The sequence below is a fragment of the Symphalangus syndactylus genome, chromosome 16 (genome assembly GCF_028878055.3).
Source record: "Symphalangus syndactylus isolate Jambi chromosome 16, NHGRI_mSymSyn1-v2.1_pri, whole genome shotgun sequence".
Taxonomy (NCBI): Eukaryota; Metazoa; Chordata; class Mammalia; order Primates; family Hylobatidae; genus Symphalangus; species Symphalangus syndactylus.
This window is the reverse complement of record NC_072438.2, coordinates 71,596,797-71,623,386: the sequence shown is the minus strand read 5'-3', so window position 1 is coordinate 71,623,386 and position 26,590 is coordinate 71,596,797. Positions and strand designations below refer to the sequence as shown.

At 42.7% G+C, this 26,590-nt stretch overlaps 1 protein-coding gene across 5 annotated transcripts in view; it reads left to right on the top strand.

The window, feature by feature from the left end:
- Window positions 1-1,145: 1,145 nt before the first annotated feature.
- NPR3 (natriuretic peptide receptor 3) overlaps window positions 1,146-26,590 on the top strand; it is an 87,629-nt gene continuing 62,184 nt past the window's right edge. For 2 of the 5 annotated variants that reach the window (XM_055245612.2, XM_055245611.2), the window contains exons 1-2: window positions 1,146-1,549; window positions 15,568-15,690. In XM_055245612.2, coding sequence (XP_055101587.1) covers window positions 1,426-1,549; window positions 15,568-15,690 — 247 coding nt within the window. In that variant the 5' untranslated portion in view covers window positions 1,146-1,425. Of the gene's footprint in view, window positions 1,550-2,102; window positions 3,325-15,567; window positions 15,691-26,590 lie in introns of those variants that run through there. The other 3 variants (XM_055245609.2, XM_055245608.2, XM_055245613.2) reach the window with 2 other exon arrangements.

The following is a 26,590-nucleotide window of genomic DNA, read 5'->3' as shown; positions in this document are numbered from 1 at the left end:
TACCGCAGAGTAATAGGAAACCCTGGTTCCTACCACTGTGGCCAGTGGTAGGACTGGGTCTCCGAGGCAGGACCTTTCTTGGAGTGTCGGAACCCCAGCGCAGTGCCTGGCAACCAGTTTTGAAATCCATTAAGACCCTTGGAATTCATGATTTAGTCCTTGTTTTGTTGTTGTTCTTTTTTTTTTTTTTTTTTAAATCTGTGCTGCCATAAACGCCTGACCTTCTGCAAATTCAGGAAAGATTTAATTGCTGTGGAGCACTAAATCTCAATTTCCAGTGTGTGTGGATTACCCTGTTTGTGGAATTAAATTTTATGTAGATGTCTCTTTTGCTCCTGGTTAGTGGCTCTAATTAAATAAATGGAAATTCTCGCAGAAATTAGAAGCTCCTACTTAACAGTGAAGATTTCGGGATCACAGTGCATAATCTGAAATATAAATGATCCAGAAGCGGAAACATTACCCATAATCACATTGACGGTTCCAGAAAGAGCGATGAGGAGAGTGCTGTTAAGGGAGGCGAACGCTGACGCCAGAAGTTGCCATATCCCCAGAAACCCCAGTTTGCCTTTTCACCGTCGCAAGTGAGAACCAGAGCGCGTTAAGGCCTGGGAGTAAAAAACGCAGCGTCTGGGACTGCGGCACCGGGATTGAGTCGGGTGCAAGTTTCTGCCGAAAGAGGGCGTCGGTCTGAGACTAAAAGAAATTTGTGGACACGGACGCCTAGTCAAATGAAAGACCATTTTAACACATTTTCAATGTATTTAAATGTGCGGGACTTAATTGTCAGAATTCTCCCGCCCAGTGTAGCTCGTTCACATTGCAAATGACTTGGCTGCAGTAGGCACAGAAGGTCCAGCTCCATTTTGACCCGCCGCGCGGCGAACCGCGATGCTCCTCTGGTCACGGACTTCTCCAGAGCCGCTTCCCTCCTGTCTCCACCGCTGCTGTGGCTGTGGCCAGGGGTAGGACTGGGTCCCCGAGGCAGGACCTTTCTTGGAGTCGCGGAACCCCAGCACAGTGCCTCGAGCGCTCCAGAGGAGGAGCGGTTGGATCTTTCAGCGCTCAGGTTGGAGGGGAGCGTGTGTCGTACCCAGGGGACCTACCGGGAACGTTTTGGGAACGACAGTCCCTTTATTTAGGTACCTGGTTTAGCAAACAAAGCCCCGAGAACGCTTTGGGGATGCTTTCCAAGCTTTGTGACACCTCCAGAAGTTGAACCGTTCCCTCGCCTTTGGGAGCAACAAGTTTCACTTTCCTGTTGTCAGTGCGCTGACAGAGGGTCCGTGAGCTGCGACACTGTGACCCCGGCACCGCTGCGATTCCAGCGCAAACCTGCGTGGCCCAGCGGGAGGGGGCTGGCGCGGGGCTGAGGAAGGCGGGGTGTAGGTGACTCCCGGGCCAGCCGGGCACACCAGGTCCACGATGGAGCCATCTGCACTGGGACCTTGGTCCTTGTTCCCTGACCTTGCGCCGAGGGACCAGGAAGGTCAGGCAGGTGCTCGCCCTCGTCGGTGCGTCAGGAGGGAATGTGGCCAGAACGAGAAAGGTGAGAGCAAGCGGCACCTAAGGATTTTTGCACCGAAACCACAATTTCTAGAACCATCCCTTTCCCCCAGTCCTGTTTTTTTTTGCAAGGTGTGTGTGTGTGTGTGTATGTATGTGTATGTGTGTGTGTGTGTATGTGTGTGTGTCTGTGTGTGTATGTGTGCGTGCGCGCGCGCATTTCTCTACTTTAAAGCACGTTTCCTTTTTTAAAGCCAGGAGCTGGAGAGCGTGGCAAGGGAAAGGCGGGGATCGCAGAGGCACGCGGCGTGGTGGGGGCTCTTGCCGGTGCAGACGTGGGCGATTTCAGCTTTGAGGAAAAGGCAGAGGGCCGGCGGGGAGTGGTGGTTAGGGACAGGGGCGCGATGGGTAGTGAAGGGGTGCAGGGAGGAGCCCTGATGTAAGAATGTTAATGAGAGACTCCCCCAGCCCAGCCCCCACGTCTCCCCACCCCCACCCACCCCACCCGCTGGAAATACAAGCCCGGCCTCGGCGCGCCATGTGTGGTAACACGCTCAGCCGCTGCCACGCTATTTAAACGCCGGCTATGGATCCAGGAACCGGCGCGAATCAATGAGATCAAATGCGAGGGAGATGCACCGTCAATTACAAACACTTGGACAAGTCTAACTTTTTTTTTCTTCTACAAAAACGCTTTCAAAAGCAACTTTAGCAACGCCCAAATAAGAAGCCACCTCTAAGCAAAATAGTATATGTATAAACGGAGGGCGAATATATACAAGTGTATATATATGTATATTACAGACGCACAGGTTTACACCCGGTGAACTTTTTCTTTATTTTTCTTTCTTTTTTTTTTTTAAGAAAAACTAGTGACATTGCAGAGAAGGACGCTTCCTCTCTATCTTTTGGCGCATTAGTGAAGGGGGTACTTTGTTTTGTTAAAGCGCCCAAGGGGGCGCAGGGACCTTGGAGAGAAGAGTGGGGAGGAAAGAGGAAGGGTGGGTGGGGGGCAGAGGGCGAGTCGGCAGCGGCGAGGGCAAGCGCTTTCTTGCGGCACGATGCCGTCTCTGCTGGTGCTCACTTTCTCCCCGTGCGTACTACTCGGCTGGGCGTTGCTGGCCGGCTGTGGCGTTGGTGGCGGCGGCGGTGGCGCGGGCATAGGCGGTAGACGCCAGGAGAGAGAGGCGCTGCCGCCGCAGAAGATCGAGGTGCTGGTGTTACTGCCCCAGGATGACTCGTACTTATTTTCACTCACCCGGGTGCGGCCGGCCATCGAGTATGCTCTGCGCAGCGTGGAGGGCAACGGGACGGGGAGGCGGCTTCTGCCGCCGGGCACTCGCTTCCAGGTGGCTTACGAAGACTCGGACTGTGGGAACCGTGCGCTCTTCAGCTTGGTGGACCGCGTGGCCGCGGCGCGGGGCGCCAAGCCGGACCTTATCCTGGGGCCAGTGTGCGAGTATGCAGCAGCGCCAGTGGCCCGGCTTGCATCGCACTGGGACCTGCCCATGCTGTCGGCTGGGGCGCTGGCCGCCGGCTTCCAGCACAAGGACTCTGAGTACTCGCACCTCACGCGCGTGGCGCCCGCCTACGCCAAGATGGGCGAGATGATGCTCGCTCTGTTCCGCCACCACCACTGGAGCCGCGCTGCACTGGTCTACAGCGACGACAAACTGGAGCGGAACTGCTACTTCACCCTCGAAGGGGTCCACGAGGTCTTCCAGGAGGAGGGTTTGCACACGTCCATCTACAGTTTCGACGAGACCAAAGACTTGGATCTGGAAGACATCGTGCGCAATATCCAGGCCAGTGAGAGAGGTGAGCAGGGGCGCGTCCCGGGCCCCGGGCCCTAACCCAACCGCTTTCCGCGGCTCTCCCTGCACACCCGTCCACTCTGCAGACCCCACTCCCTCCCTGCGGCGCTGACGTCGGGTGCGCTCGGGCACTCCTTCAGGTATGCGCTGTGTGGCTGCGACAACTTTTGACGACCGCCCATCGCGGTCGAGGGGTGTACGTAGAGGGTCCCAGGGAGGTGAAGGGGTTGGAGGGGAGGGCGTCTGAACCCGCAACTCCTGTGTGCCCAGGTCCAACAGGTGCTGTCAAACACTTGGATGTTTTTTCTTCCCAGTTTCCACTTTGCCAGCGCCCGGCTGGTGATTAGGGGGCGCACTCCCAGTGCCTGGCTCCATCCAGGGTCTGAAGCATCCGAGGCGGAAAGAACCTGTTCCCCAGTCCTTTGCCAGCGTGCGCCCCCACTTAGTGCGGAAGCGTCCGCGGACGCCTCGCAGCCAGGCGTCGCCACTTGGCTCGCCCGCTCTTGGGGTTTCTCTGACTGTTGTTTCCACAGACCCCAGTTTTCTTTTAAAGGCTTGTTGAATCACTCTTCTCATTCCTTTCATTTCCCTTCCAGCCCCTTATAAACGAGCTTCTGTGGTTTCCACCAAAAATGGCCCTGTGTGTCTGAATTCTGGCGACACTCACTTCTCCCGGCGTGTTCTGCAACGCAGTCTCTAATGCGCCCAGAGCTAAGCTTTGCGGGAGTGCCTTTTGAAGAAACGGGCGCTGAACCTTCTTTCCACCTGTCCCCCAAGTTTTCTCCATGGGTCTTTGGGTGTTGGAATAAAACCCAAACTGGACAAAGAGCTCGAGGCTGAGGATGGTGGCTATGGCTGCGGGGAGCGGGTGGACGCGGACGTGTGATCGCCAGTGTGGCCCATTTTACTGTACGGTAGAATCTGAGGGAAGGCGGGCTGAGATGCCAGCATAGCGCCGATCCCTCCTCCCTCCAGTCGGGGATTAGGAGCACTGCGATGAGGGAATCCCGTCTCTGCTCCCCCTCGGCGCTCACGCGCCTGGGATGTGAGTGGTGCAATCCCAGCAAAGCTCCCCGAGACCCCAGTGCCACGCGGATGAGACCGAAAGGGAGCGAAGTTGAGCCAGGCGCCGGGCTAGTCCACAACTTGGCATGGCCAGGCACCTGGGCGCTGGTCGTAGGGGACAGCGCAACCTGAAGCCGAGGGAGAACAGGTGAGAGTGGACAGAGAAGCCATCGATAATGGCGCTGCAGTCACCGCCTTGTCATCTTGGCCACCTCGGACTCACCCTTTAGAGCAAAGAGGCGAGAGGTGTTTGACAGTGGGAATGCATGGCCACATTTTGAGCTCTCGAACTCCAGGCTGTCTGTGCCGAATCCCTACCAGTCAAGCAGGCGGGGCGCAGGCTTTGCCGATTATGAAAAAGGGCACGTGTGTCCAACGGCTGCGGACTTGCCACGCCTGCCACGCCTCGGCAAGGAACCCACATCTACACTCCCAAGTCCCAGTCGCCGGGTTACTGCAGCCTCCAGGCGGGTGTCTGCGCCCCGGGCTGCTATGGCTCCCGGAACCTGCTTCTCCAGTTCTAGGCTTTCGAGGGCTAGGCGCTAGAAGTCAGAGATTTCCCAAGGCGGGCTGGGGCTGGGGGTGTGTCCCCCTACGGGCGAGATCCGCGGTTTGCTGACTCGTCCGTAATGCGACTATCCTGTAGATCCCAATGTCAGCGGCTGCCCCGGCGCATGTGGCCTGGGATACAAAACCAAGGGCATGTGTGAGACCAGAAGAGGGCAGATCGCGGCCCCGGGGCCTCTCAGCCTCACAGTGGCGGCTGAGGCCTGGGGCTGGGCGGACAGCAGTGCCCTGGTAGGCCTGGGGACTGGTGCGCCCCGGGCTTCTGAGGACTAGGGCTGCAGTCAGCTGCTAGGAATTATTTTTTAATTCCAAAAGCCTCATAGACGTTCTGTTTGCTTTTTTTTTTTTTTTTCCAAGTTTGCATTGAGGGGTGAAAGTTTGCTTAACTGACCTGTATATTTTACAAGTGATAAGGTTAGGATTTTACAATTCTTACTCTAAAAAGTATTTCCAACAGTGATCTGGCAGATATTTAGAAATATGAAACAGAGCAGTTTCTCCTCTAATCGTCCTCCAATCACCTCTAATCGCCCTTCCACCCCGAAATTCCTTACACTCAAGAGAAAAAGTTGCTTGATAACAAAACTCTCTTAGGGGACCTTTTACAAACACATTGAAGTAACACAGTTACTTTACCGTAAGCAGTTAATGTATTAAATAGGGCTTCAGTACATGATTGCCGTTAAGTTTCTGGCTCAGTCACCGGCTGGGGGATCTTGGACTGCTATGAAACCTCTGTACCTCGAGCTCCTTAGGTAAAGTGGGGGTAGTCAGAGCACCCACGTCTTTGGGGAACCGGCAGGGTTAGAGGGGCTAACCCAGGAATGCCTGGGAGCAGTGCCAGAAGAATAAGAAGTGCTCAATAAATGTGCGGTTTCATTGTAGTTATTATTTTATATATGATGATAATCATCTTTACCTCAAGGGTGAGGCCATGGGAAAGAACCCTGGGCTGAGATGCAGATGCCTCTAGATTTCGCTGGCCTCCTTATGTGAGTTTTCTTCTCTGTGAAACAATGTGTGGGGTGAGAATCAGGCCTCTTGAAACTGATATTCTCACCCAAGTGTGAAAATGCAACTGACAGTATTTTTGCTTTTGAAAATTCCCTATTAAGCATTATGAATTAAAGTAGAGAGAGTTCCTCCCTCTTTTGGTGAGAACATTGGTATTACTTTCTTTTTGGACTTAAGTTTCTCTTTAAAACCAAATCACAAATGTTTGAACAAGTAAAAAACTGACCGTGCCAGCGTCTCAAATAATAATGCGACTAAAATTTCACATGGCATACTATAGAAAGAAAAACTAAGGGGCATCAATTATTCCTTCATTTTAAGGATTTACCATCTAAGTCAATAATGTAAAGTCTTTTTTTTTCCTGTCATGTCTTTCGCTAATGCCACTAAAATAAACAGACCTGAGCATATATTATTTTTAAAAACAATTATCTTTGTTTAAAATAGATTCACTTACACAGCCAGCTACTGCCCTCAATATTCCACACACTTAACAATAAATTTGGTTTTAAAAAGACAGGCTTAGAAATAATTCTTTCAAGCAATAAAAGCCAGTAGTTGTTTTGTGGATGCACTTTATATGATGCAGAACTAGCAGTATGCTAACGCAAATGTTTTTATGTGAAGAAGTGTAGTTTTATCCTTTTAGTTATTAGTATGTCATTAATCTGGGCCTGCATAATGACTGTATAACATTATACAGTCGGTAGAGACAGAGATAACAATATTTAATCAATACAAGAGTCATTTATTTTTAGAATTAGTCTGGGGTAAATGACCGAGTGGTCAATCAGCAGCATTTTTAAGGAAAGAACCCATGATAAGTGTAAAATAACTAACACAGCAGGGGAAAAAAGGAGCTTTGTAGGCTGCAGTGTGGAAATCCTAAAGGCCTTTGGAGTAGATGGAGCTTTATGAACAACAGAAATAAAGACGCAATCTCCATTTTGTAAACAATATCCATTGCTATGGAGTGTAGAAACAGCCAGAGAGAAATCTTTTTTGAAAAAAGTTAGATTTACTTTTTACCAAAATTTAGTTCTACAGCTACAGAAAGTGAGGAAACTACACAAGGTTTATGAGGAGAAAAACATTCCTGTCTCCTACTCTCCATTTTTCACTCTCAATTTTTGTTAGCTGTTCCTGTAGGTATTGGCCTTCATATCTCTTAATAACATGCTACTTTTTTTTTTTTTTTCAGTTTTAGGTCTTATCTCTTGGAATCCCAGTGGAAGAAAATTCTCTTCTTGATAATTCTACTGCCTGTTAACCACACATGCAAGCTTTCCTTCCAGTCATCTTTCCAATATGGTTGTGCCAAAATTTTTCTCAGTAGGCTGAGGCAGGAGGATTGCTTAAGTCCAAGAGTTTGAGGCTATGGATTGCCCTATTTGAATAACCACTGCATTCCAGCCTGGGCAACATAGCTGGACCCCATCTCTTACACAATATTTTTTAGTTAGCCCAGTATTCAGTATAAATATTATCATTATTTTCTAAATGATATTTAAGGTTAAGTCACACAGGATCCTATGTTGACATTTCCTTTTTTTCCCCTACCTATTTTCCATGGAGTTAAAACAGTCTGTTTTTGTTTATTTGCTTAATTTCCTATGGATTTATAATTAAATAATCTAATTATTTATTTTAAATCTCCTGAGTTTTATTATTATTATACTTTAAGTTCTAGGGTACATGTGCACAACGTGCAGGTTTGATACATAGGTATACATGTGCCATGTTGGTTTGCTGCACCCATCAAGTCATCATTTACATTGGGTGTTTCTTATAATGCTATCCCTCCCCCAACCCCCCACCCCCCACCCCCGACAGGCCCCGGTGCGTGATGTTTCCCGCCCTGTGTCCAAGTGATCTCATTGTTCAATTCCCACCTATGAGTGAGAACATGTGATGCTTGGTTTTCTGTCCTTGTGATAGTTTGCTGAGAATGATGGTTTCCAGCTTCATCCATTTCCCTGCAAAGGACATGAACTCAGCCTTTTTGTGGCTGCATAGAATTCCATGATGTATGTGTGCCACATTTTCTTAATCCAGTCTATCATTGATGGACATTTGAGTTGGTTCCAAGTCTTTGTTATTGTGAATAGTGCCGCAATAAATATACGTGTGCATGTGTCTTTATGGTAGCATGATTTATAATCCTTTGGGTATATACCCAATAATGGGATTGCTAGGTCAAATGAGAATTCTAGTTCTAGATCCTTGAGGAATTGCCACACTGTCTTCCACAATGGTTGAACTAATTTACACTCCCACCAACAGTGTAAAAGTGTTCCTATTTCTCTACATCCTCTCCAGCATCTGTTGTTTCCTGACTTTTTAATGATTGCCATTCTAACTGGCATGAGATGGTATCTCATTGTGGTTTTGATTTGCATTTCTCTGATGACCAGTGATGATGAGCATTTTTTCATGTGTCTGTTGGCTGCATAGATGTCTTCTTTTGAGAAGTGTCTGTTCGTATCCTTTGCCTACTTTCTGATGGGATTGTTTGTTTTTTTCTTGCAAATTTGTTTGAGTTCTTTTTAGATTCTGGATATTAACCCTTTGTCAGATGGGTAGATTGCAAAAATTTTCTTCCATTCTGTAGGTTGCCTGTTCACTCTGATGGTAGTTTCTTTTGCTGTGCAGAAGCTCTTTAGTTTAATTAGATCTCATTTATCTATTTTGGCTTTTGTTACCATTGCCTTTGGTGTTTTAGTCATGAAGTCCTTGCCCATGCGTATGTCCTGAAAGATATTGCCTAAGTTTTCTTCTAGGGTTTTTATGGTTTTAGGTCTAACATTTAAGTCTTTAATCCATCTTGAATTAATTTTTGTATAAGGGGTAAGAAAGGGATCCAGTTTCAGCTTTCTACTTATGGCTAGCCAATTTTCCCAGCACCATTTATTAAATAGGGAATTCTTTCCCCATTTCTCATTTTGTCAGATGGTTGTAGACATGTGGCATTGTTTCTGAGGCCTCTGTTCTGTTCCATTGGTCTATATATTTGTTTTGGTACCGGTGCCATGCTGTTTTGGTTATTGTAGCCTTGTACTATAGTTTGAAGTCAGGTAGCGTGATGCCTCCAGCTTTGTTCTTTTTGCTTAGGATTGTCTTGGCAATGCCGGCGCTTTTTTGGTTCCATATAAACTTTAAAGTAGTTTTTTCCAATTCTGTGAAGAAAGTCATTGGTAGCTTGATGGGGATGGCATTGAATCTATAAATTACTTTGGGCAATATGGCCATTTTCATGATATTGATTCTTTCTATCTATGAGCATGGAATATTCTTTCATTTGTTTGTGTCCTATTTTATTTTATTTTATTTTCATTGAGCAGTGGTTTGTAGTTGTTGAAGAGGTCCTTCACATCCCTTGTAAGTTGGATTCCTAGGTATTTTATTCTCTTTGTAGCAATTGTGAATGGGAGTTCACTTATGATTTGGCTCTCTGTTTGTCTGTTAATGTTGTATAGGAATGCTTGTGATTTTTGCACATTCATTTTGTATCCTGAGACTTTGCTAAAGTTGCTTATCAGCTTAAGGAGATTTTGGGCTGAGATGATGGGGTTTTCTAAATATACAATCATGTCATCTGCAAACAGGGACAATTAGACTTCCTCATTTCCTAATTGAATACCCTTTATTTCTTTCTCCTGCCTTATTGCCCTGGCCAGAACTTCCAACACTATGTTGAATAGGAGTGGTGAGAGAGGGCATCCTTGTCTTGTGCCAGTTTTCAAAGGAAAAAACTGCTTCCAGTTTTTGCCCATTCAGTATGATATTGGCTGTGGGTTTGTCATAAATAGCTCTTATTATTTTGAGATACATTCCATCAATACCTAGTTTATTGATAGTTTTTAGCATGAAGGGCTGTTGAATTTTATCGAAGGCCTTTTCTGCATCTATTGAGATAATCGTGCGGTTTTTGTTGTTGGTTTTGTTTATGTGATCAATTACATTTATTGATTTGCGTATGTTGAACCTGCATTGCATCCCGGTTATTTTCTAGGTATTTTGCACAATTGCCACTCTGGGTTCTTCAACATCCTCCTAGGACTTCCATCACCTCTCTGTTGAGCTAGATCCCTGTGTGTTTCTCGTTTTTGATTATGTTTTTTTTTTGGTGGAGCACATCCTCCAAGAGCTTTCTGAGAAAGGATGAATAAGGCCTAAATTTTGAGAGGTTTTGTGATTGAAAAATTTTCATCATACCTTTATACATAGTTACAGTATTCTAGGTTGGAAATAATTTTCCCTCGAAATGTGACAGTATTGTTTTACTGCCTTCTAAATTCTAACATTGCTGTTAGAAAGCTGGAATCAGTTTGGATTCTGAACTTATAGTTCGTTACTTTGCTTTCCTGGAAATTTTTAGAATCTTCTCCTCTTCCGTGTGTACTCAATAGGCCTCTTTTATCCAGAAACTCATATCTTTTAATTCTGGGAATACTTCTTAAGTTATTTCTGTGATAATTGTAACCTTTTCATTTTCTCTATTTCCTCTTTCTAGGTTTTTTTCTTATTTGGATGCTAGACCTCTTGGATTGATCTTCTACTTTTCTTACCTTCTATTTACCACCTATTTTTTTTTTTTTTTTTTTGTAATTCATCTTGTTTGGATATTTCCTTGGCCACTTTTAAAGTTACTGTTGAGTTTTTCATTTTTGGTATCACATTTTCAGTGTACAGGACACAGCATACTCTGCTTTGCTTCCATGCAGTGATATCCCTCTTTTCCTTCTAAATTTATAATTAACTGGAAGATGGGTACAGTAGCCAGATGGAGAATATGAATATATCCTCATTATTGATAAAAGCAGTTGAACATGGATTTAGATCTGTTTCCAAAAGGGCTTGCTTGCTATTACTTCCTCCCAGAATTAGGCAGGAATATCTATTAAATCACATATAATGCTGTTTAGCTGCAAATCTCCCCTGCTAACTCATGACCATGTGGCAAAAGAAGCCCATGATGTGTGCTTTCTGCAAACAGCCACAACCCAAAGAAGAGGGAAGAAAAGACTGAGCCAGCATACTCAATTTTAGGCTCAACAATCAGACATTTCACTTCTTTTCCTCTTGTTGGGGGGTGAGGGCAGGGTAAATGAAAGCACATTGAGAGATGAGAAATGTTAGCACATTAGAGGTTTCTCCCAATGAAAACTCGAGATTTCGGAAATAAGTATCTCCCCAATTCAGGGATACTACCTGGAATGTTTGTGATTCTCTGAATTGACTTCTATAGCTACCTCTTTGCATTTCTCTCTGCTGTTCTTAGAATGATTGCAAGAACATGATGCAATAGTGAGAAGCCATTTACAGAAGTCATTATGAGAACTGGATGATGGAGGGTGGCATAGAACATTGAAAGTCCTTTGGCAAGGAGGAGAAAATAGAGTAGAATGAAAAAAGTCTATACATAAAGTTACAGTTACACCATCATTCCCTCTTTTAGAATTTTAACAATGTGACCCAAAATTAATATTTATATATTAACTATACTGAGATACAACAAAAACTGCCTTAATTAACCTCTACTTACGCAGGTCGCAGGATTAGCTGATGTCCTCTTTTCTCTATAAATCTTATCACCTGTTGGTAGGTGCTGGCAGCTAGTATAGTTCTCCTGAATATGCTGCACACTTCTCATACTTCATATACTTTCTAAGAGTTGTCCTCAAATCTGTTGTTGCTGGTTGTGTTTATTATGATAAATATGTAATTTAATTAGTTATTATATAAATGGATGAAACATAAGCAGAAAAAGAAACCTATTTTAATTAAAACTATTCTAAACCTTTTGATTGTATAAAGGCAAGTTACTAAAAATACTTGCTGTTTAATTAGGCATTAGTGAGACAACCCTAAGAGATTGGGGAGCATCATAAAAATCTAGGATCATGCACTTTGACTACTTTGCAACTGTCATTAGGTGCTTGCTCCAGTTTGAACTGAAACTGGATGATAATGTGCATTATGGGTTTGGTTTATTCAAGAAAGACAATGCTCTGCTTATGAACTTGGAAATTAGGTCTTCCTTTTGAGTCTTAAATCACATGGCCAACACAAAATGGATAAGATCTAAAATAATCAAAATCTGCTTAGATAGACACAGTGCCACTCTATGTCTCTCTTGCTCAGTCTAAGTGGCTACTAACTTTTACAGAAAGAATGTAGGCTGGGCGTGGTGGCTCATGCCTATAATCTCAGCACTTTGGGAGGCCCAAGGTGGGCTGATCACTTAGCCTGGCCAACATGACAAAACTCTATCTATACAAAAAGTATAAAAATTAGCCGGGTGTGGTAACATGCACTTGTAGTCTCAGTTACTTGGGAGGTACTGAGGTGGGAGGATCACTTGAGCCCAGGAGATGGAGGTTGCAGTGAGCTAAGACTGAGCCAATGCACTCTTGTCTGGGTGACTGAGAATCTGTCTCCGAACAAATGAACTAGCAAACAAAATAACAACAACAGAAAACAAAACAAATAATGTGTCCATCAGAAGGACTTGGTGGTGGTGGGGGGTGTCTTAGTTTGTTTTCTGTTGCTATGACAAAATACCACAGACTGGGTAATTTGTAAAGAAAAGAAGTTTATTTAGCTTATGGTTCTAGAGGCTAGGAAGTTCAAGAGCATGGTGCCGGCATCTTGTGAGGATCTTCTTGCTGTGTCATAACACTATGGAGGGCATCACACAGTGAGAGAGCAAATGTGTGCCAGCTCAGGTCTCTCTTCCTCTTCTTCTAAACTGCCAGTGCCATCTTAGGGGACCCAATCTGATGACCTTATCTAATAATAAGTATCAACCAAAGGCCCCATCTCCAAATACCACCAACAAATAATTTTGAGAATTAAGTTTCCAACACATGAAATCTGGGGGACACAACCAAACCATAGCAGGAAGAGAGAGAAGGAGATGGGCCAGGAATGTAAAAATAGAAAAAAAAGTGCCACAGAGGCCAATGTTTAGGGAAACTTCAGGCAAAGTTTAGGAAAGCTTGTCCTCTGCTCCTTGGACCCTGCCTGTTTGGTCCTGGACCAGATATATCTCTTAGATGGTTGCCTAGGGTCATCAAGTCCTGGTGCCTTTGACATCTGAATCCTCTACTGGCCTCCCTGATTCTGATTTCATCCTTACTTGCATCCTACTGCTTATAATTTGTCTCTTCAGTTAGCATGCTTGGATACAGGGCACGTTGACACAAATATATTCATAACCATCCTGGACCTCATTGAATTTAAACAGTATGCATTTCAGATCACCTATACATATCTGAGTTAGGTTATTGGAAACTTGCCCCTAAGCAATGACTCTACTCTCTATATGTTGACAGAATCAGGTTCTGCATCTCGGGACTGAGAGCCAGACCCTGGACTATGATCACTTGATCGAAAAATGATGAGGGATGCTTGGTGGCCAGTCAGCCAGAACTTCCTGGAACCTCCTGGAGACATCCAGTCTTGGAATCCACATTCTTCAAACTTGTCCAGCCTCAGTCCCTTGTTGAATGTTTTATGGGACACTTTGGCTCTTTGTTCATTTAAGAGGCTAGAATCAAATCAGAGGTAAAACAAGGGTCTAAGTCATAACAAATAATTAGGAGTTTCTTTGAAAACTTTCTTACTGAGGCATCTTGGAATTGATTATTTATCCCAAATGTATACCTATACTTTCAGGCAGAAACCACACCTACTCCCATAGTTGTAGATCTTTAAGAATTTTGTATTGTTTTAGAAACTTTTTCTCTAGATCTTTTATGCTGTACACCGAGCCCTTTTGGGGTATGAAATGTCAGAGTCATGATCTAACACTGAATTAACGTGCGCAGTAAACTAAATATCAACAAGAGCCTAACCTCCATGCAGGTTGCCAAGGCCGCTTTGGCATAGCCTGAAGTTTGTTTTATGTCTTTCAGCACCCATGCTTTTACAAAGAACATACACATCTTGGAGGGCTGGCATGCATCGTGATAATGCGGTTTATAGCACCCAGGTCTCTCCAGGTCTCTCTGCACAGTATGTGTGCGGCAAAACACAGTGGTCCTGGTCATGGAGACCTGGGTCTATCAACAGGGATCAAATAGACTGGGTCATGGTCAAGCCCTATTTCACTCTAGCCTGTGTAGCCCTTATGTGGTAGGCAACAATATCCAATTTGAGAGGGTTTCGAGTTGTGTGAAGCCTCTTGAATCCAACAGTGAGGATATAAACTGAGAGAACATGGGAGAGATACCTGGAATCTTACAAACGATTTCTTACGTATGTTAAGACAACCTGAAAGTAATGTTTTAAAATTCAAACAGCAGAAAGCTTGTAGCACCCTCTGAATCCTCTGATTTGCCAAGTGAATGTTCTCTCTAAAATCATTAACTTTGCTTTTTCAGGACAATGCATTTACCATGCTATTAAGTATAAAAAGCAGTTGACAATTTTCACTATCTTATATTGGGCAAATCTGGTGATTTATTTGATGCAGTTTTTTTTTAAAAGAACTTTATTTTGAAATAATCTTGCACTTTTGGAAAAGATGTAAGAAAGTATAAAGAACTGGTCTGTAAAAGCTTCATTTAGAGTTTCATCAATTGTTAATATTTTGCCACATTTGAATTATGATTTCAAGTATCTCCCTTTCCCTCTCCCCTCTTCTCCCCTCTTCTCCCCTCTTCTCCCCTCCTCTGGCCTCCTCTCCTCTCCCCTCCCCTCCCTTCCTTTCCTCTCCTCTTTTCTACCTATCTACCTATGATCGATCGATCTATCTATCTATCTATCTATCTATCTATCTATCTATCTATCATCTATCTATCTATCTATCTATCATCTATCTATCTATCTATCTATCTATCATCTATCAATATATGTGTACATATACATACACACACAGATAATACTTGTTACGAACAATTTGAAAGTACAGAATCACGCTTATTTACCCCTAAACATTCAAGTGCGTATTTCCTAAGAACAAGAATGTTTAATTACATAACCACAGCACAATTATGAAAAGTAAGAACTTTAACACAAACAGAATTCTATTATCTAGTGTATGGAACTTATTCAAATTTCACCAGTCATCTTCATAATGCCCTTTATAGCAAAACATTTATGTATATATGTATGTATTTATTTTAAGGTCCAGAATCTAATCCAGCATCACACATTGCAGTCAGTTGCCTATTTCTTTAAGCCTCGTTCAGTTTAGAATGTCTCTTCAGCCTGTCTTTGTTGTTCATGAAATTGACCATTTTAAAGAGCATAGGCTGATTTTCTACAGACCATTCCCCAAGTTGGGTTTGTGGCTGCCTCCTTCTGATTAGACGTAGGCTGCCTATCTGGACATTTTTGGTCCTTAGAGTGTTATTCCAGGTGTCTCATGGATCTGTGTTCCCATGTTTGGTGATGTTGGCTTCCATCTCTTGGTTATGGAGGTGTCTGCTAGGTTCCACCATGGTCCATTTGTAGTTAACAAGTGATTGTGAGGGGAGATACTTCAGGACCATGCAAGTATCCCGTTCCTTGTCAGATGTCCCTTACTGGTGTCAGCATGCTCGAAGTGCTCTGCAAAGGGATGCCTCATGTGTGTTGTTTGTTCCTCCCCCAGTGGTGATCATGTGTGCGAGCAGTGACACCATCCGGAGCATCATGCTGGCGGCGCACAGGCACGGCATGACCAGTGGAGACTACGCCTTCTTCAACATTGAGCTCTTCAACAGCTCTTCCTATGGTAACTGTGCTTCCACTTTCCCCTCCTCTGCTAGGGTTCCAAGAGAGGTTGTCAGATGCCCATGAATGGTGGGTTGGATAAATAATATGTGGTACATAAACACCATGGAATACTATGCAGCTTTATAAAAGAATGGAATCATGTCCTTTGCAGCAACATTAATGGAGCTGGAGGCCATGATCCAAACAAATTAATGCAGGAACAGAAAATCAAACACTGCATGCTCTCACTTATAAGTGGGAGCTAAACACTGAGCAAACACGGACATAAACATGGGAACAATAGACACTGGGGACTCCTGGGGTTGGTGGGGGTGGGTTAAAAAACCCTGTTGGGTACTATGTTCACTACCTGGGTGATGGGATCCATACTCCAAACCCCAGCATCACACAATATTCCCATGTAACAAATCTGCACATGTACCCCTTGTATCTAGAGTAAAATTTAAAATAAAAAACAAGGGGGTTGTGAGAAAGATTAAAAAATTTGAGTTATGTCCATAAATGTGATTTCCATAAATGCAATTTTGGAAATTTGTGACTCTGAACACTCCTACAGCTTCTCAAAAATTTCTTGAATTTGCTTCATCTCCAACAATTCAATTAGAGCAAAAAGATACCATGTACCTGTGATGTCAAGACACCTGTCTGGGTATGAGCGTAGCTCACTCCTGCACTCCAAATGGTCATAAATCCAGGCCCCAAAGACCTCTTGTCCAGTACTTTTCCACCTGCACGTTGCTATCATCATGATACCATCATGATCAGAATAATTTCAGTGAGATTTGGGAAGAATTTTTAATAGAATGGAATAGACTAGAACATGACACTACTGAATAGGTAAAGGTGTGTCACACTTAGCATGTGTATTTAGAAAGGTTTTACTTCAGTAATATTGCACATTTGTGTGTATATGTGCATGTTACACCTATGTTTACAATGGGTCACAATGTGAAATAAAATAACTGTTACTGCAAATTGAGGTAAAAATCATTTGAAAGCCACTGCTCCCAGTCCCCTCTTTCTTCCAGATTATTGCACCTTAAACCTGTCCTATACAGAAGTTGTGAACCACCAATGTATAGAGTTGAAAGCATTTAATTCCCTATAATGAATCTGGGGAAGTTTGCAGGGTTCCTGTGACGGAGGGTGTTTAAGGAGATCATAAAGATAACAGGTACAAGACATTTCTCCCCCAAATGTGGTTAGGGCTCTCTCTGAAGCAGACAGCATCGGGCTACAGAACATTTTCTCAAATGCTGCATGCTGGCTGCTCAGAGCGGAGCAGTTGCAGGGGAAGTGTAAGTGTGTATATCACAAATGGCATGTTTATACTGAGCTTCACTTCCCAGTTCTTGCTGATGAGATATAGTTGGACAGGATCTAAACCTTAAAACATACTCCCCGGTTTCCTGCCCTGATATCCTGGCTTACTGGAGCAGTACATCATTGTGCATATACAGATAATAAAACACACTTATCATGGAGATAAAGAAAAGTTGATGAAACAAAAGTAGCCACTGCTTCCTGTAGTGGATAAAATTAGAGATTTGAGGCTTGCAAGATAAACACCCTAGTTTGCCCTCCTTCCTGCCATGATGGTCTTTTCCCCTCTGTTTTACACAAGCAGAGTGGTGCTTTCACTTCTCCACTCAAGATCAGAATGTAGTTTTAGTATGGGCTGCAGGGTTGAGTTCATTGAAATAGTGGTAGAAACTGGTGAAAATGAAAAACATGTATGCTGAGTGTTGCAAGTTGGCAACTACAAATACAGAATTTAGAGGCAGTGCACGTGAATTTAGAGGCATTAGGTCTGGAAAGTACCTAATACAAATGTTAGGTACTAGAATTCCTCTCATCCACAGATAAAGCTTTTATTACTCTTCCCTGTTAATTATAATACATGAGTATTGTAGACAATTTAGAAAACATAGAAAAGCACAGGAAAGAAAACAAGTTATCATAATTCTGCCACGCAGGCAAAAGTACATTGATAATTTTTAGAAGTATGTACATCCTGCCTATTTTACAAATATATGTTTTACAAAAATATTCTTCAATATATTGATCATACTATTTACGGTATGGCTACATGTTCTTTTATAATGTTGATAGTCATCTATGATAAGTCTTATTTTTCAATACTGATGTTGTTCCTAGCTTTTTGCTATTAAGAACAATGCTGTGTTGAACGTACACACACACATACACTTTCTCTCTCACATATTTATACATACATAATATCTGTAAAATACATTTCTAGAAGTAGAATTGCTGGCTCAAAGGTTATGTGCATTTAATGCTTTGTTTTCTTTTTTGAGACAGGATCTCACCCTGTTGCCCAGGCTGGAGCACAGTGGCGTGATCTTGGCTCACTGTAGCCTCAACGCCCTGGGCTCAAGTGATCCTTCTACCTCAGCCTCCTGAGTAGCTGGGACTACAGGCATGTGCCACCACGCCTGGTTAATTTCTTTTATTTTCTTTAGAGACAGAGTTTCATCATGTTGCCCAGGCTGGGCTCGAACTCCTGGGCTCAAGTGATCTGCCTGCCTCAGCCTCCCAAAGTCCAAAGGGACTACAAGCATGAGCTACCATGCTGCCTACCATTTAGGTTTTGATAGATATTGTCCATTTTTGCTTTTGCAGTAAAGTGTATGATTATCTGTTTTCCTGTAACCTTGTCAACCCTGTATAATCTAACTTTTAACTTATTTTATTTAATTGAATTTCCTTTTATGTTTACAAGCAAAGTTTTGCAGTTTTCTCATTTGCATTGTGCATTATTCTTGTTGAGTTTGTTTTTAGTATTTTATGTTTTTTGATTGTTATTATGATCATGATCTTTTCCTGTTGTATTTTGGAATGGTATTTATGTAGAGAAGCAATGAGTTCTTGTTTATTTATTTTGCAAGAATTCTACTTATTAAATCCTCTGCTCTAATAGTTTTTATATCATTTCAAATAACCGTGACAGTTTTTTTCTCTGTTTTGATAGTTGAACATCCTATTTCTTATTCTTTTCTTATTGCATTGGCAAGAACTTCCAGAATAATATCATATAACAGGGGTGATGCTTTAAATTTTGACTTCTGTCATGAAGTAGATGGTAAAGTATCCTGTTATTCCTAGCTTATCATGTCTGATTTTTAAAATCAGAAATGAATATTGAATAATATCAAATGCATTTGACCTGTTCTCTTAATAAATTTTAAAATATTGGGCCACCATGGCATTCTTGGAATCAAGTGTACTTTGTCATGATGATTTTTTAAAAGATATATTGTTGAGTTTAAGTTTTTAGTGTTTTATTTAGGGTTTTGGATCTATATTCATGAGTGAGATTCAAGAGCAGTTTTTAGCTGGACCGTGGTGGCTCACACCTTTAATGCTAGCACTTTGGGAGGCCGAGGCAGATGGATTACCTGAGGTCAGGAGTTCAAGACCAGCCTGGCCAACACGGTGAAACCCGTTTCTACTAAAAATACAAAAATTAGCTGGGCGTGGTGGTGTGCGCCTATAATCCCAGCTACTTGGGAAGCTGAGGCATGAGAATCGCTTGAACCTGGGAGGTGGAGTTTGCAGTGAGCTGAGATCTTGCCACTGCACTCCAGCCTGGGCAACAAGAGCAAAACTGTATCTCAGAAAAAAAAAAAGAGAGTCTTTTTCTTCGGATGGTATTGCCAGGTTTTAATATCAGGTTCTTATTAGCTTTATAGAATTAATTGAGATACTTCCCATTGTTTTCCATGCTCTATAACAATTTTGATACCATAGGAATATTCCTTGAAATAAGAAAACAGTTCAACTCTGTATTTGCACCTAACTTCTTTCTGGAGGTAATTTTTGGACAACTTAAAAAAACCCTTCTATAATGAAATAATTTCAGATATAAAAAACTTGCAAAAAAATATAAGTTGAGAATCACTTATTTGAAATTTCTTGGTATTTTTTTTTTTGGAATCATTTTTAAATTTATTTAGTCTGTAATCAGATTAACTAGATTGGAATCACAGCTCTGTCACTTAATTGTTAAATGTCCTTGGGCAAGTTCCTTAATCACTGTGCGCCTTAGTTTTCACATCTGTACAATGAGGGTAATGATACCTACTTCACGAGAGGGTTAAATATATATATGTAAAGTACGTAAAACTGCCTGCCACATGGTAAGTGCTCCATAAGTGTGATCTACCATTATTGTGCTATACTATATAAATTTGTATCATGCCTTTTTTTTTGTGACTTGTATAATTTTCTTTTTTTTAATTTTTTTTTTTTGCACACAAAACAATAAACATTTTCTAAAAGTACATACAAACAAAAAGATGCATATTAAACATATTAGGAAGGTTGCACATGGGAAGACGGGGAATAGAAATGGGGGGTGGGAATTAAAGAAAATAAATGAGAGAGGGACTTTGTATGGATCAATGATAACTCAATCCTCTATTTGACAAAGAAGAAGGAGAAGGAAGAGGAAGAAAAAGAAAGTGGGATAAAGGATCAGAAAGGGAGGAAAATAGAAAAAATTAGAGTATGACTCCAGGGTAGATCTTTTTTGTTGTCGCTTGGTTGGTTGGTTTGTCAGTTGTATTTTTCATGTGTTTTGCCATGTTGGCCAGGCTGGTCTCGAGCTCCTAGCCTCAAGTGATCAACCCACCTCGGCCTCCCAGAGTACTGGGACTACAGGCGTGAGCCACCACGTCCGGCCCCCACATTGCTTCTGGCCTCTGTGGTAGACCTCCCAGACGGGGCGGCCAGGCAGAGGCGCTCCCCACATCCCAGACGGGGTGGCCGGGCAGAGGTGCTCCTCATTTCCCAGACGGGGCGGCCGCACAGAGGCCCTCCTCACTTCTCAGACGGGGCGGCCGGGCAGAGGCGCTCCTCACATCCCAGAAGGGGCGGCCGGGCAGAGGCATTCCTCACTTCCCAGACGGGCGGCCGGGCAGAGGCGTTCCTCACTTCCCAGACGGGCGGCCGCGCAGAGGGGCTCCTCACTTCCCAGACGGGGCGGCCGGGCAGAGTCGCTCCTCACATCCCAGACGATGGGTGGCCGGGCAGAGGCGCTCCTCACATCCCAGACGATGGGCGGCCAGGCAGAGACGTTCCTCACTTCCTAGACGGGGTGGTCGCTGGGCAGAGGCGCTCCTCACCTCCCAGACGGGGCGGCCGGGCAGAGGAGCTCCTCATAACCCAGACGATGGGCGGCCAGGCAGAGACGCTCCCCACCTCCCAGACGGGGCGGCGGCCGGGCAGAGGCTGCAATCCCAGCACCCTGGGAGGCCAAGGCAGGCGGCTGGGAGGCGGAGGCTGCAGGGAGGCGGAGGCTGCAGCGAGCCAAGACCACGCCACCGCACTCCAGCCTGGGCAACACCGAACACCGAGTGAGCGAGCCTCCGTCTGCAGTCCCAGCACCTCGGGAGGCCGAGGCGGGCAGACCACTCGAGGTCAGAAGCTGGAGACCAGCCTGGCCGACATGGCGAAACCGCGCCTCCAGCCAAAGGAGAAAAACCAGGGAGGGGTGGTGGTGCGCGCCGGCATTCCCGGCAGCCCGCAGGCCAGGGCAGGAGAATCACGGGAGCCGGACGCAGGGAGTCTGCAGCGAGGCGAGTGTACTCCAGCCTGGGCCACAGAGGGAAGAAAGAAAGAAAGAGAAAGAAAAGAAAGAAAGAGAGAGAGAGAGAAAGAAAGAGGGAGGGAGGGAGGGAAGGAAGGAAGGAAGGAATTTCTTGGTATTAAAGTGTTTCAGATTCCAAGTTTTTATTTGGATTTTGGAATATTTGTGTGTGTGTGTGTGTGTGTGTGTGTATACATACATATATACGTATATATATATATATACTTGTGTGTGTGTATATATATATATATATATATATATGTAAAATGAGACATCTTGGAGATGGGACCCAAGTCTAAACATGAAATTCATTTATGTTCCATATACCTTATAAGCATAGCCTAAAGATAATTTTATTTTTTCACTGAGGATGCTGAATAAACTGTATATTGTGTGCCTGTGTTTTGACCCATCACATGAAGTCAGGTGTGGAATTTTCCACTTGTGGTGTCATGTTGTTATGTCGATGCTCAAAAAGTTTTGGATTTTGGAACATTTTGGATTTCCCACTTTTGCATTAGGACGCTTAATCTGTATAGAGACTTCATGTACAGTTATGTGTTGCTTAATGACGAAGATACATTCTGAGAAATGAGTGGTTAGGCGGTTTCATCATTGTATGAACACCATAGAAGGTTTTCATACAGACCTAAATGGCAGATAGCTTACTATACACCTATGCTACATGGTATATAGCTTATTGCTCCTAGGCTATAAACCTGTACAGCAAGTTACTGTACTGAATACTGTAGACAATTATAGCATGATGGTATTTGGGTATCTAAACATAGATTCTAAGTATAGAAAAGGTATAGTAAAAATACAGTTTTATAATATTCTGAGACTGCTGTCATATATGTGGTTTGTCATTGACTGAAATGTTACGTGGGGCATGACTGTACATATTTTACCAAGCTTCCTCTAATGTTACCAAATAACCATAGTACAATTATCAAAACAGGGAAATTAACATTGGCACAATATTACTAACTAAACTACAGGCCTATTTGAAATTTACCACTTCTCCTCCTAATGTTCTTTTTCTGTTCCAGGATCCAATCCAGGATCTCACACTGCCATTTAGTTGTTGTGTCTCCTTTATCTCCTCCAGTATGTGATAGTTCCTCAGTCTTTCCTTGTCTTTCATGACTTTGACACTTAAAAAAAAAAGTTTTCACTATGACCAAGTGGGGTTTATCCCAGGGATGCAAAGTTGGCTGTATATTTGAAAAGCAATCAATTTAATCCATCAAATTAAGGAAGTTAAAGAAAAAAGATCACATGATCATATCAATAGATACAGAACAAGCTTTTGACAAAGTTCAACACTCATTCATGATTTTAAAAGTAAAAAATAAAAAATTATAAAACAAGGAATATAGGGGAACCTGCTTAGGTTGACAAAGAACATCTACAAAAACCTCACAGCTGATATCACAATTAATGGTGAAAGACTGAATGCTTTTCCCGTAATATGGGAAACTAAGCAAGGATGTTCACTTTCGTTACTCATTCAATTTGCCACTGGGGGTTCTAGCCAGATAAACAGGGCAAGAAATGAAAATAAAAAGCATACAGGTTGGAAAAGAAGAAAAAAATCTGCTGTTTTGTGCAGATGTCATGGCTATGTAGAGAATCCCAAATAATCTACAAAAATTCCTTAAAGCTAATTAATGAGTTTAGCAAGGTCCCAAAATACAGGTTCAACATACAAAAATCACTTGTGTTTCTATATTCTAGCAATGAACATGTAGATGCCAAATCAACAATATAATATCATTTAGTTAGTCAAAAAAGAAATACTTAAAAAATGTAAATTAAAAAATGTCTAAGTTTTTTTGCTGAAAACTACAAAACACTGATGAAACCACTAATGAAAGAAATAAAAAAATCTTTATTAATGAGAGACATACCTTGTTCATGAATTGGAAGATTCAACATGGTAAAGAAGACAATTTTTTCTTACTTTGAGGTTAAATAAATTTCTTATAAAAATTTCAACAAGATTTTTTTAGATGTAAGGAAGATTATTCTAACTTTGACACTTTTCATGAGCCCATTATTTTGTAGAATGTATTTCAATTTGGATTTATCTGGTATTTTTCCACAATGAGATTGAGTTTATGTATTTTGGTGAGAATACTGCAGACGTAATGTTGTGTCCCTCTCATTGCATAATACCAGTGCATAAGAAGCCATACTGTATGACTTATTGCTTGTGATGTTTGGACAACTTTTTAACACTTCCTTTCCTATGAGTTTAATTTTTCTGCTTCTTGAAAATTCTGCTACACAGAGTTATACAGAGTGCTCTTATACAACTTGCAAAGTATACTTGGGGTTTCTGATTAGATCTTTTATATTTTACCTTTTACACCATATTTGCTCAGACTTTGTGCTTTGGTGTTTTTCTGCCCTCATGAGAGGCTCTGCCATGAACTAGCTGTTAACGCTAAGAGTTAAGGGTTAAGAGATGGTTAAGAGCTTAATCTTTAACCCTGGCAAAGTAACATAACTCTGCCCTCCCCTGCAAGCCTTAGATTCTTCAGTGAGAATAATAATACTTATCTTATGGCGTCAGACTGAGTAATAAATGAGGTGATGTATATAAAATACCTTGCAAACTTCTTGGAATAACTATTTAATAAATGTTAGCTATATTTTATTAGTCCTAGTTTACTTTGACCATTACACCTAATACTTAAAAAATTATGTTAAGTTTATACATTTTTTCTGTGGTGTTAGCTTTATAGATAGATTTAAGGTCATTCATTCTGTTATCAGGTTAGCCAATGTTAATATAATATATCCCAAGGACCTGGGTGGATTAGGAATTGCACCTTCATGCACCTAACCAAGACGTCCAGTTGTAGTGATTTTAAACAAATATAGAGATTTATTCTCTTACCTGAAACACATCCAGAAGTGGGAAGTTGAGGGCAGGGATGATGACTTCCTAATGTCATCAGGAGTCCAAGCTGGTTCTGTTTTCCTGCTACTCTCAATCTTAGTGCATAAAATCCATTCTCAAGATCAAAGATGGTGGCTAGAGCTCCAGGGATCATGTGTTAATTCTAGGCAAGACAAAGAGAAAAGACAGCAGGTGAAAAGAGACCCTCCTGGTTGACATGGTTCTCTATGAAAGGCTTTCCTGGAAGCCCCACTCATTAACTTCTGCTTACATTTCACTGACTAGCTCTAGTGACAAGGGATATCAGGGAATGTGTGCTTTTAATTGGACTCACTGCTATCCTACATCAATTTAAGAATCTGTTACTAAGGAAGAAGAGAGCACAGATGTAGGAAGGCAACTGTCCATCTTCCACAGACTCTGAAGCACCTTTTTCCTTGGGGTAGAAGCAGTCAACAGAATCACATGGTGGACAGAGTGACCTAGACCAAGGTTCTGCTATACATCAGTAGTAAAGGGCCTTGTTTGAAACTTTGTGCCCTAATAATCAGATTTATATGTTCATGAAAAGTTCTTCAACATCTACTTCTCCCTGGGCCTCTTCACACCAAACCCTATACTTGTTCTAGGAAAAGGCCTCTATTTTATTTTATTATTTATTACTATTTTATTTTATTTTATTTTTTTGAGACAGAGTTTCGCTCTTGTCACTCAGGCTGAATTGCAATGGCATGATCTCGGCTCACTGCAGCCTCCGCGTCCTATGTTCAAGCAATTCTCCTGCCTCAGCCTCCTGAGTAGCTGGGATTACAGGCGTGTGCCATCATGCCAGGCTAATTTTTGTATTTTTAGTAGAGATGGGGTTTCACCATATTGGCTAGGCTTGTCTCGAACTCTTGACCTCAGATGATCTGCCTGCCTCATCCTCCCAAAGTGCTGGAATTACAGACATGAGCCACCGTGCCCGGCCAAGGCATCTAATTTTAGTCACTACTTACTTGATGTTGGATTAAAAAAAAAACCATATTGATAGTGTGTCCATTTTTACTAATTACTAGATTGTTTGGTCTTGGTGAGCACTCAAAAAAAGATTCTCAGATTTGCCCAAATTATGCAATTACGGGAGTTCAATGGGTAATATATTATGGGATAATTCAAGTGATTGAAAATAAGACTTAAAACATAGGTTTAAAAAAGTCTAGAGGCCGGGCGCGGTGGCTCACGCTTGTAATCCCAGCACTTTGGGAGGCCGAGGCGGGCGGATCACAAGGTCAGGAGATCGAGACCACGGTGAAACCCCGTCTCTACTAAAAATACAAAAAAATTAGCCGGGCGTGGTGGCGGGCGCCTGTAGTCCCAGCTACTCGGAGAGGCTGAGACAGGAGAATGGCGTGAACCCGGGAGGCGGAGCTTGCAGTGAGCCGAGACTGCGCCACTGCACTCCAGCCTGGGTGACAGAGCGAGACTCCGTCTCCAAAAAAAAAAAAAAAAAAAAAGTCTAGAAAGAAGATAATATATATTGCCCCATAGAATTTTTAAAGGCACCGATTGACATTTTTGTTCATTGGCATTACCTACTTAGAAGGTGAGTTAGGTGGTAACTTATCTGGGCGATCCTGTCCAGAACTGTTATTATTGTAGAGCTTCCCTATCTTCCTGAGAACTCAGAGAGCACTAATTAAGATGAGAACAGAAGTATGGTAGAGATTGGTGATGCACGCAAATTAAGTTATTTGACTGGCTAAAAATGGAAAAATAACAGAAAAACCAGGGAGAGATTAGAATTATGTTTTGCCATAAAAGTGATACATGTACATCAAAGTCAATTTGGAACATAGAAAAAAGAAAAAGAATTCTCACATAATTCATCAATCATAACGGCTGCTAAACAGCTTTTGGCACTTCCCCTTCTGATATTTTTTCCTCTTCTACGTTTGTTTTTAACGTTTTTGTGAATCACCGCATATGCAGTTTTAAATCTTAGAACACCCAAACTCTGATGAAATGAATGTAGGTTAGGTGGGGCATTGTTATCTGGAGTCTGGCTTGCATTTGGATCTTGTTCCCATCATTTATTAGCTAAATGACTTCGGGCATGTTAATCTCCTTGAGCCTCAATTTCCTCATCTGTAAAATAGGGATTGTACTTAAATCTTTTTCAAAGAGTTGTTATGAGAATTAAAGAAAGAAATACTGCAGGTCGAAGAGCCATATGGAGCTGTGCACAATGGTATCCCCCATTAAGGGGTGCTGTTATTAACAATGGGTGTAATTGGACCAGCCTAGCCATGGCAACCATGTGACAGTGGGTCGTTTGGAAAGGGTGGGGGTAAGCCAAGGAAGGCAGATATTTTCTCTCCTTAAATGACCACCAGA